At 32.1% G+C, this 11,536-nt stretch overlaps 1 protein-coding gene across 2 annotated transcripts; it reads left to right on the top strand.

The window, feature by feature from the left end:
• The first annotated feature begins 287 nt into the window (after positions 1-287).
• Positions 288-11,093, top strand: LOC141458060 (uncharacterized). 2 transcript variants are annotated; one of them, XM_074135599.1, is made up of 13 exons: positions 288-400; positions 955-1,118; positions 1,630-1,807; positions 2,041-2,170; positions 2,278-2,486; positions 2,576-2,684; positions 3,223-3,448; positions 3,530-3,675; positions 4,929-5,254; positions 5,888-6,022; positions 6,132-6,301; positions 6,388-6,587; positions 9,208-11,093. In XM_074135599.1, exons 2-13 carry the CDS (start codon positions 1,061-1,063, stop codon positions 10,561-10,563), a joined length of 3,243 nt encoding a protein of 1,080 aa, XP_073991700.1. In that variant the 5' UTR covers positions 288-400; positions 955-1,060; the 3' UTR covers positions 10,564-11,093. The 2 variants fall into 2 exon arrangements, with proteins under 2 accessions (XP_073991700.1, XP_073991701.1); XM_074135600.1 differs by lacking the exon at positions 288-400 and having other exon boundaries at positions 545-1,118.
• Positions 11,094-11,536: the final 443 nt, after the last annotated feature.

Genomic DNA, 11,536 nt, shown 5'->3' with positions numbered 1-11,536 from the left:
GACATTTACGAAGATAAAACTTCTTATATTATTCTTGTATACAAATGTTAAATTTATTAATTGAAATATTACAAAATTGGATTAATTCTAAAGGTGACATCTAAAATTGTACGAAGAATTTCACAGAAATTAATTTTTACAGGTACCGATTAGAAAATAAAATTACCTATCAACAGTAACATGGAACATTAATTCAATTGGTAAAGACTTTTTTTAAAAAACTTTGATGGAAACATATACAAATACAAAAGAATTAAATTTTAGACATAAAGTTTTTAGCGATATTGGGTTAAATATTTTTAGCCAACATGGCCTTTCAATGACGTTCTTTCTTTCTACTTTTGTTATTTGTTTTTTATTAAGTTGTTAATCATTAATTTCCTTCAATTACGTGCTGATAGTATGTAGATAGTACAATATTTTTTTTATCTTCCCACTAAAACTTGAGTTTTTTCTTTTTTGTCGAGTTTTTGTACTCAGATCATAAATGTTTACGGCACACAAGAAATTTTGCATTATTGTGAAATATACAACCGATTTCTATATTTAATAAAATTTATTTTTATCTTAGCATGCTTATTGTTACTAACCATAATAATAATTTTATTTAATTACGATTACTTTTAAGATTTCAGGAATATGTATAAACGCTTAATCATATGTGTATGTATTTGTAGTATGTTGACAAATGTTTTTATGCTGTCCTGATGTGTTCACTTTCCCTACCTACCTTTCAGGAATTACTCCATCCTTGTGTATGTGTTTTGTCCCAATTCAAGAAGTGGGAGGAAGGCATGTTAGGAATGTTATAAACTATTTCCTTCTGTAATTAGCATGATTCACTGAAAGCAGGCATTGAGATTATAGTAGGAATGTTGCCAGATTCTTCGTCCCTTTGTTGTTTTAAATCTTAAGACTATTCAACAGGTGCTATTCATATTTTTGTGTGTGTAGTGTTCTTCAAGTTTCTTTTCGAGAAGTGTCTCACGACAACCTTTGTAATCTTATGAATTAGAGAACTTAGATTCTATCAACTAAACGATCGCTGTTCGTAAACGAAATGAATCCCGTCCAAAAACAGGGGCGGTATTATTCGCCTTCACATTCCCACAAACAAGGTGAGTAAGATAATTAATTTTTAATAAAGAGAAACATTATTAATTTAATTAAGGCAATTAAGTATAGAGTGTTGATTTTCATCTGGAAATAAGCAAATTCCAAATAGTTTGAATGATAAAAAAAACAGTAACAATTGACATGATTTTAGGTTTTGAAGCATGAACTCTATGTATTATTTAGGTACTAGCTTCTTACTAATAATATAACTTTTGAAGGAGAAAGAAGTTTGTTTCTTTTCACTGCTTTCATCTGACGAAACGAAACGTTTTCCTATAGCTGCAAAATGAAATATTTCTGCATATCCTTCTTCTAAATTCCGCTTTTTCTTTGTCTCACAATCCACACCCGAATGGACTCGAAATAATCTTTGAACAGTTTTATTAAAAATTGGTTTTCCAAGATTTGAAATTTAAAATATGAAGCTTATACTTGCAACATTATGACATTGTGAAGAAGCCAATTTAAAATATAATTTATTGTAAAATTTTATTGTTCCTTTTTATGCTTCAGCATCAACACCTTTAGTTGGGAGTGTCAGTGGTAGTGAAACAGATGTTTCTACGTCAAACGAAAATTTAAGTAACGAAGAACGATATGTTATTCGCCATACCCCACGGCAGGAACCACAGGGCCAAGAAAATATGTCTTACAATACACTCATAATACACGAAGACTCATGGAATTCAAGGTTTGCTGTTTTTATTTTGTTAGAACACTAGGTACTGAGGAGTAAAAGTAAAAAAGCTTATTATTAACGGAATACCTCTCTGGTAATAAGTTAAAAATGAGAAGAATCGCGGCGAAGATATGCCTTTGAATTATTAATTGTTAGCTTTTGGGTAGAACCTCTTTGTTATTCTTAAATATTACCATCATACGACTGTCTTAATGGGTAGTTTTAATAGATATTGTTTCTTGCAGATTACATGAAGTTATTCCGCCACCTGTGTATAAACCAAAAATGTCACATGCTCCAGCGAAGGAAACACTCTATGATCCAAGTGTTAGAGAAATTACTGACATTCCTGATGATTATCTGAGACAATCCCAGGTAAAAGAATTGAAATAAGTAATTTTTAAATGTGAATTAATATTTGGACGTAATTTTAAATCTAAATATTTATTATTGAAAAATCTGATTACTCAATTGACAAATAGGTTTTAAAACATTTGGCAAAAGAGGTTAAAGTGAGTAGTGGAGCAGAAAGTAGCGGGGAGAGCGAAACTCTTAACAATAATTCAAATGTTAAGCACAGTAGCCGACGGCAGATAAGGTCGAAATTGAGCAAATCACAGCCAGACCTTAGCGCCTTATCTTTGGCTGATCGAGAAAATACTTTGTTGAGGCATACATTAGGAAATACTAGGTATATTGGTCTTTTAAAGAATTTAAAACATGGTATTGTTTTGTTAATATAACAGAATTAATTTGGTTTTTTTGTGTGTGTGTAATTAGGAAAGATCAACAGAGATGTGCCCAGATGGTAGATCATTTAATGCAAGAGAATAATAGTCTCAAATTGGAACTTGAATCGTGTTATCATCGAGTGGCTAAGGCCCAAAAGGTTATATTTCCTTCTATGTTTGTTTATTTTTTGTTGACATTTGCTTTCGCCGTACACTTAATTATTATGTGTAATGAACATAAATAATTTAACTTTACTCTCATTAGTATAAGATTAATCTTTAAATAACATTATATTTATTAGTTGGAAATGTGAGATCCAACTGTTGTAGAAACAACAAACAAAACTTGCAAATATATTAACTGCAAATAATTCTATCTGTCCTTTTCATTCCATAGAAAATTCAACATTACACTTTTGAAATCTTCCTCTTCAATAAAGCCTATTTAAGAAGGTGAAGGTCACTTTTCTGTTCTATGTAAATATGCTGCACAATATGTGTTATTAGCACTACTTATTATTTTGGTGATGCTGTATTAGTAGACATTCCTTGTAACCATCTTATCCCTTGGTAATAGCAGTTTTTCTATTCCACCGCCTTATTTATAATGTTTCCCCTTTATATCAGACTAATTTATTATTAATATATAAAAAATTGTTATTTTTCTGATTGTGTATTTACAATTGAAAATGACAGTTGGAAGAAGAAGTGGGTAAAGTAACAAGAGCGCATGAAGAACTCGTGGCAACTTGCGAACGAAGAGAGCGATTAGAAGTAGCGCGCATTTCGCGTTTACAACAGGAAGTAAGACGGTTACATGAGGCTAATCAGAGATTGGTCACTCAACATTTGCTCTCGCCTGATCATTCTAGAAATGAGCTAGCCAAAAGGGAAGCGCTAATTGCTCAGATTGTGACCCACAGTAAGTTTTTTTGAACCTTTTTTTTTATCTTTATAATTTTGAAGAAATTCTAAGAGTTTTTATCCAATTCTTTAAATTTAGATAAGGAATTAGTAGAAATAAAGGATAGACAAGAAATAGAATTAGCTGCCCAAAGAGCTACGTTACAAGAACAGAGGACCCATATTGATATATTGGATACTGCACTTATTAACGCACAAGCTAACGTTGTACGATTAGAAGAAGAGGTTAGATTTTCCTTCTTTATTTAAACGATAATACTAAACAAATTCCTTTCAGAGAATTAATGAGGGATGCGTTCCCTGCTTATCGGTTTCATTGGCAACATTTTAACTTTTGACTAATGCTATATAGTTTGAAACGGTTAGCACTAAATTACTGATCTGAACAAGTTTTAAGTTAAGTTGGAGATTTTGTTGTACGTTGTTTAGGTTCGTATGTAACGTTGTGTGTCTCGAGACAAAGATTCCATAAAAAATAATTGGCTAATCTTCAGTAAAAAAAAAAAAACATTTTAGATACTAACTCCAGTAGTCAACGTAGTCTGCTACCTTGGGCTTTACCTTGACAGAAGACTTACTTGGAACCCTCATACTCGACTTAAGAGAACAGAACTCAACAGACGCTTCCGACAACTGAAAAGACTGCCTCGTATATTAAAGCCAGTCTAGGCTTATAGCATCGAACTATGGGGTTCAACCAAACGCACAAATCTGCAAAGGATCCAGTCCTTGCAGTCTAAAATTCTTCTCACAATCCATTTGTACAACATCTATCTTCCAGAACATTTCCAGACAACCTTTCTAGACGCCTTAAAAGGCCTGGCGATCTCCTCTCTGATGAAGAGAGTCAGTAGAATTTAGAATGTTTTTGGAGTGTTACCGCTGGGTAACTTCTCCACTCTGATATGTGTGAATGTTATTTATTGTTATCATTGTTGCTTATAACGCAAAATGCATTGATTGTAACTAAATAAATGATTAAAAAAAAAGAAAAAAAAGAGAAGATACTAACTCCTGCTGTAGCTGATCCCATTTAGTTAGGCACCCAACAGTTGTATATTAATATCCTAAATTAATGCAAGTCTAGCGAGAGATTGTTTGTGTTAGAATAGTTGCTAACAAAAGGTTATCTTCCGTTCGTTCGACCAGTGCCATCATAAAAAGTGAATAAAAACCTCAGACCGGAGGCAAGAATGTTCTTTGGTAGCTACTGACCCAAGTTTATCTGAATTATTCTAAGCAGGCCGCGTATGGCTGTAGGTTTGCTGCGGGCCAAATAGTCTAAGAAAGGTTTCGGTTCATTAGGGACTAAATTGTGACGAAGGTTTTGTATTAGAGGAAGAAACTTCACAGTATGCTTTGGCACTGCAGGAGTTAGGAACCGAAGATGTGCATCTCGTTGCAGTGGCTTCCTAACTGTCCCGCTTAACCTATTCAAATTACTATATTTATTTGAAAATTGATATTTTTTTTTTCAGTGCCGACAGAAACAAGTGCATGTTGAAAGGGTTGCTCAACTGCAAAGAGCGTTATCTTCTCTACAATTGGCTAGTGATCGACGAGAACAGACAGAACGAAAATTACGATTGCAATTGGAACAGGAGTTACAAAATGAAAGAGCAAAGCATAATAACACAATGGAACAACAGGGAGATGGTGACAGTTTGTCTGAACTTAAACGTCTCTTAAGGGAAAAAGATGAAAAAATGATGAGATTGGAAGGCGAAGTAGCAAAATGGGAACAGAAATATTTGGAAGAAAGTCAGTTAAGACAGGCAGCAATAGATGCAGCTAGTATTCCAAAGTAAGAATGGCTGAACTGTTAGTTACTTTTTCATTCTGGGAAGAATTTATTAGGTATCCCGAAACTTCTTTCGAGTTAAAATTGAGCAAAATAAGCGCCACCATTTTCCATTTATGACTTTTTTGTTTTGAGGACGATTTCTTTTATCGGGGAAAGCCCTCTCTTAAACTTGTGTAAATGTTTAGTGGGTAAAAATAAAAATCCGTTTCGATCTACATGAGTTTTTTTTGGCTTATTAGATGATCTTCTGTTCATGGAAGGTCGCTTGAAATGTTGATCAATGTGGGAGCATGCTATCATTCTCTCTGGGTTCGCTAATTCAAAGAAGTTACAATCGTTACTTCCTCTGCTGAAAGTTTCCCCAGAGTAAAGTTAATGATCTTTTTAAAAAATAGTACAATCCGAAGAAAATAGATCATCTATCAGTCTCAGTAGAAATGAATGTTGCTGTAAACTACAAATCCTCAATCCTGAAGGTTTGAAAATGGAAAAGTGGATTAATTGTTACCTAATTAATTTCGCGGAGTAATCCGAATAGTTTTTTTCCCAAACAACTATTAATACTTGAAATTACAGAACGACAAATTTTATGCATGTACCATTATTTTATTTTAACATTTGATCTTTTCATAGAGATGCGAAAATAGCAGCACTTGAACGAACTAGCCAAGAAACTGAAAAACTCATTGCAGAAGCTAGATCTGACAGAATTAAACAAATGGATGAAGTACATGCTGCACAGAAGAAGGTCACCGATTTAGAAGCAAAGTAAATTTTTAAACCAGAATTATTTTAATTTAGGATTTATTTATTCAATTTTGATGTTGTTGTTGTTTCTTTTTTCTTCATAATTTCATTGTATATTTATTTTTTTTAGAGTGAAAGAGTTAGAATGTAAATTAGCAGAACGAGATGCAATGATAAGGGTGTTGCAGAAAAAGCATACGTTAGATAAAGAAGTATCTAGCTCGTATCCAAGTATTTCACTGGATACAGTACCAACTTTAAATACAACAGACCTTAATGTCCTCGCTGCTGACAATTTAGGTGGTAAACATATTCTATTTTTGCTAACCATAAATTTATATAAATCGCCTTCTTTTTACAATTACAAGTATTTAATTAAATTGTAGGCGGCGTTTCCACTACTAGTGTATTTTCTACTGTAAGCAGCGCATTGACAAGTTCTACAGGATTTGGATCGGGGGCATCTTCATATACGGGCAGTGTTTCGGATTCTTATCATCATAAATATTCAACGCCTACAGAAAGTTTCCATCACAAGTCATTGGATGATCAGCTAAAAGAATTGGATTCTCAGTTGATGAGCAAGGTACCTTATTATACAGCCTCTGTTTGAACAGTGTCTTAATTTTTTTTTTTCATTTATTATTTTTTGAAGCATGTACCGATTATTACTATATTTCCAAAAAGTAGTAATTATTTTTTAAGAATTTTGTTGGTAGAGCGTACAACAAATATTACGGTGTTTGATAGATTAATTGACAAAACAGCCCTATTGAATATTTATTACATATTTTATTTGCTTTAATTTATATACCAAAAACAAATGTTCAGTCTTACCAACTTAGCAAAATTTAACTTAGCCCCTCACTTTATGAATATTATTATAGTTCAGAAAATCTTCTTGACATTCATGTTTTAAAATAATCTTTACTTCAATGATGTTTCTAGCCTCATCACTTTTCTCGCAATACTTACTAATTATATTGATAAGTCAAAAAGGACCTTGAACAGTGACGCGACTTTATCATAATCATAGAAAAATCGTTGGTTATCAAATAAATTTCATTTTAAGATTTCAGTTTAGATATGCACTCCGTTCACTGAAATTACACATATGTTGTTTACCACATAATTGTGGCATTCTTGATTCCAAACTTTTGAAATAGCAAAGAATCAGTCTCTGATGTTCTTAAAATCTGATATTACTATTGCTATTATATGAACTCATGTAAATGCACTACATTAATCCTTTCACTTTATTAAACTTATTGGAAAGTTTGGCCCTAGACTCCAGTAACCATGTTCATTAAGACTTTTAGAACACTATTATTTTCTGCTGAACAAACTTTAAGTAAGTGAACTTACAAAATATTGTTCCACCTTTACTAGAAAGCCGAAAATGAATAGTAAGAAGTAAAATCCCTCTAAACCTTATTTTTTATTATTATTTTTATCTATGAAGTAGGAACTGAGAGTATTGATTGCTTTCATAAGAGTCGTTTGACTCTTAGATGTTTTAAGAATGTAATTTTCGATAATTGAGCTAAATGAGAACAGTCAATAAATTCAACTTGGTCATTAAGTACAAACCTCTATTAAACCACATGTATTTGTACTTTAATCATTGCAAAATATTAATTAATTTTAAGTATAGGAATCTTCATTAATGAAGTACATATATAATTACTTGATAAACACACATTGTGATCGCAGGTAATTTGTTAGAAGTTTATTGTTGTTTTGTTAATATTTATCTTGCCCATTTTAAATCTTAGGAACTTTTTTTTCAATGATTTATTTTATAATATTGCATGGTTTTTGTTTCATTGCTGGAAAATGTTTCATTACAATTTGAAGTTATGGGATATCCTTTAATTAAAAAGAACTTAAAAATAAGATCATATTTTATTAAATTTGAGTTTTTCTCATTAATGTTCCTAATTTTTATTTTGTTTTTGTTGAATAATTAGTTTTTATATTTAATCTGTTTTGTGTTTTTTCTTCTACAAAAAAATTATAAAGGGTTTTACATAAAAATTGCAAAGTTTTAAGATTTTATGTATTTATTTTTTCAACATATTTTAGTTTAAATATTCTTGTAATTTGTACGCAATAATTTATAAATTGAATCAAATAACTGTGAAGAATTGAGCTCTTTGTGAATCAAACCCTTTATAATTTCCCTAAGACCTTATTTTAATAAGTTACAAATCTACGTTAATCTTTCAGTTTTAGATTTTTTCTGATTAGTGAAAAAGATTCCCCATATAAAACCTTTATATTATGTAAAAAAAATTTGATTGTTATTAAGACTTCCACTTCGTGTACTTTTTAATTCACGTTAAAAACGTTTATTCAAATTAGTAATTTTTGTTCATGTATTATTATTTAATTTCATTATTGATTTATTGGCCTCTTAATAGCGATTCTTGTAGTCCGCTCTGTTACAGAATCTTTATTTTATTTTATTTATTTTTGCAAAAAAATTTTTTTTCTATAACACGGTTCAATCTCCCACAATGAATCTCCATAGCTCAAATAATAAAAAGTACGTACGAGTTTATTTTTCTTTACGCGAGAATAATGTTTTTCAGATTTTAAAGGAAATTGTTGAATGTCCTTTTCAAATATCTTTGAGGGAAATATACATATAATATATATATTTATTTATATATATATATATTTCTCCCAAAGTTATTATATACATATAATAATATATGTATTTATCAACAGTTATATCTCTTGTTAACTAACGAACGGGAAACTATTGGTATTATTTATTCCCTGTATACATGTAAGAAATGTGAACTTTGAAGGTTTTGCTATTTATTTCGGATCATGCTTCTCCAGCCCAAAAGAAACCTATTTCTAAAAAAATTTAGGAACTCAGATGAAAATCCGTTGTCGAATTTTCATGCTCGAATTGCACACCAATTGCAGCATAAGAATGAGTATAAAGGAAAAAATATAGAGAACCTTTTTCAATAGATTATATAATATACTCGTATTCATTCATTATGATTTTAAAACCTATTTTGCTTACGTATTTTCAAAAGTTTCAGAAGAAAAGAAACGATAAAAAATAGTTCCGCATGCGTTTTTACCCGAGTTTAATAACAGTGTTGTACGTGTTGTTTACTAACCGTACTCTAACACAAATAAGACGCAAGCGCGAACCCTTTTCGTTTCTGTTTTTCTGATTTCAGAGAGGACTTTGCTGTTTTCCAGGGTTCTCTCATCCAGGCTCTTCGTCGAGAAAAGGAAAAATACCCCAGCCATTATTGGCGGGTGTGAATGGTTTTGAATCGGCTGGAGGTTTCTTACAGGGTCTAGTAGGTGGAAGTGGCAACAATGGCCCCAGCAGTGGAAATAGTGGGAATGTTGTTGTATCTGGAGGAGGAAATGGAAATGGCGGCAGTGGCAATGGAAATGGAGTAAGTAATGGAAACGGTGGTAGTGCAAGCGGTGCTGGTGGTGGTGAAGAAATGGCGCTTCTAGAGCGACAAGGATTGAGCTCACAGGAACAGAGAAGGGAGGCTGAAAGATGTGCCAGCCTGCCGCCAAGTTCCTTGCCAAGACCAAAAAGGAACAAAGCGAGTAACAAAGAAAGAAGACTTGGTGAGTATGGTAGGCTTAGCGATAGCGATACTCCTACTACGAAATCTAACAACAATAATTCCAGTACGGACACAACTACTGAATCAACCACTCGTCAGAGAGATTCACCTGTCAGAATCATACCAATATCTTCGTCTTGTCGTAAAATGGGCGATTATGGCCGCCTCTCTTCGAATTCGGATACACCTCGTAATGGCTCTGCTAATTCTAGTGCTGACAATACCGAAAACCGACGTAGGGAATCAACAGCACGTAGTGTTACTTCCTCGTCATCATTAATACCCATGTCCACCGGAACATTCACAAATTATACACGATTATCTTCAGAAAATGAAGAAAACGGAAAATCCTCTACGAATGACCAGCAATCTGCCACAAGAGAATCACCTGCTAGATTATTATTACCGCTTGGTGCGAGAAATCGATCTGAATATAATCGTTTAACTAACATTGATGACAGTAAGAATACATCGCGAAAAAATTCAGCTGGATCAAGTGGTAGTGGTGTGACTACTGCGGAGGAGATAAACAATAGATCCTCACCAATAAATCGAAGTCCTATACGTAAACCAGAATTTGGCCGGCAGATTGTAACCGCGGCCACAGAAATTAGAATGTCACCTGTAAGTAAATATTCACCACCTTCTCATCATTTCAGCCGTTATGATGATTTTAAGAAAAATCCTTCCGAACAAACTAGGAAAACTGAACAACAACCAGTGACTACAACTTTTACTAAACTACCATCAAGAAGTTTCTTACCTCCGCCGAGAAAACTTTCAGATTTTGGTTGTTTTGAAACGAAACCCGATCCTAAACTGAGACTGATGCCACCAGGTAGGCGAGGATCTTTACACAGAGAAGTAACTGCTTCAACGTCTCAACCAAAGTCAGGCGGTGTTAGATCTTTGCCTTCTCCTAATAAGTATAGGATTCAGTTTTAAAAGTGAATTCTCATGCAAAAAGTAATTCAAAAGCATTTTTTAAATTATTTTATTTTATTTTTTGATTTAAATTAACACTTGCCTTTGCATTAGAAAGATTTACTATAGGAGATTTTGTTTTTATGTAACAAAGGCTTTATAAGTGTGCGGATTTTTGTTTTGTTTTTGTAACTTGCTTTACTAGTTACAGTCACTGTAACCATGTAAAAGGTTTTTAAGTTACTATTTTTTTAATGTATCCAAAGCTGCCACCTATTTTTATCAGAAACAATTCTGTACATATGTTAACATTGTCTTCCGTTAATGTGGTTCACAATAATAAAATTGGCCTAGTATATATTAAGTGCCTATTGATTGATTTTTTTTGTTAAATGAGGAAAGGGGGAAAGCATACTTTGGGTGGTTAATCTAGTCTTATTAGATTTTATTACTTGTTAATGAAGAAAGACAAGAAGTAAGAAAAGTAATTCATGTTCCTAATTTTACCGACGAAACTAATGTTTGTATCAATTAAATTTATAATTTGAATAGTGTTAAGAAAAAATACAATGATCTGAAATAATTATATATTTATATATATTTTATTATTTGTAGAATTAACAATTAGTTTTTACTGAAACTAGTCTATAGTAAATCAATGTAACTATTCATCTAAATTTATATAAATATAAAAATAATTTTTAAAAAGCGATTAAAAATTGTCAACATTATTTCTTTATTTTTGTTCTGAAATACGAAAATAAGGAACAGAGTAATAAATTTTGAAATTTATGAATGACATGTTTTCAGAAGAACGTCACCTCTTTCCATGGACGTCATCTTTTAGTATAAAAGTAAGCTCTCTTGACTTTTAAAGTATAAAAGTAAGCTCTCTTGACTTTTAATAATAAGAACCTTTTTTTCTCTTGGCTTAAGTTTTTGTTGTGGTGGGGCGAAGGCCCCAGGGTATTTGTTTAAAAGTGGGATAAAAAAA

Source organism: Rhodnius prolixus, unplaced genomic scaffold, assembly GCF_049639745.1.
Source record: "Rhodnius prolixus isolate KJV_2025 unplaced genomic scaffold, Rpr scaffold_5, whole genome shotgun sequence".
Lineage (NCBI taxonomy): Eukaryota > Metazoa > Arthropoda > Insecta > Hemiptera > Reduviidae > Rhodnius > Rhodnius prolixus.
Note: the sequence above shows the minus strand (reverse complement) of the source record. Positions and strands in the feature narration are given on the sequence as shown.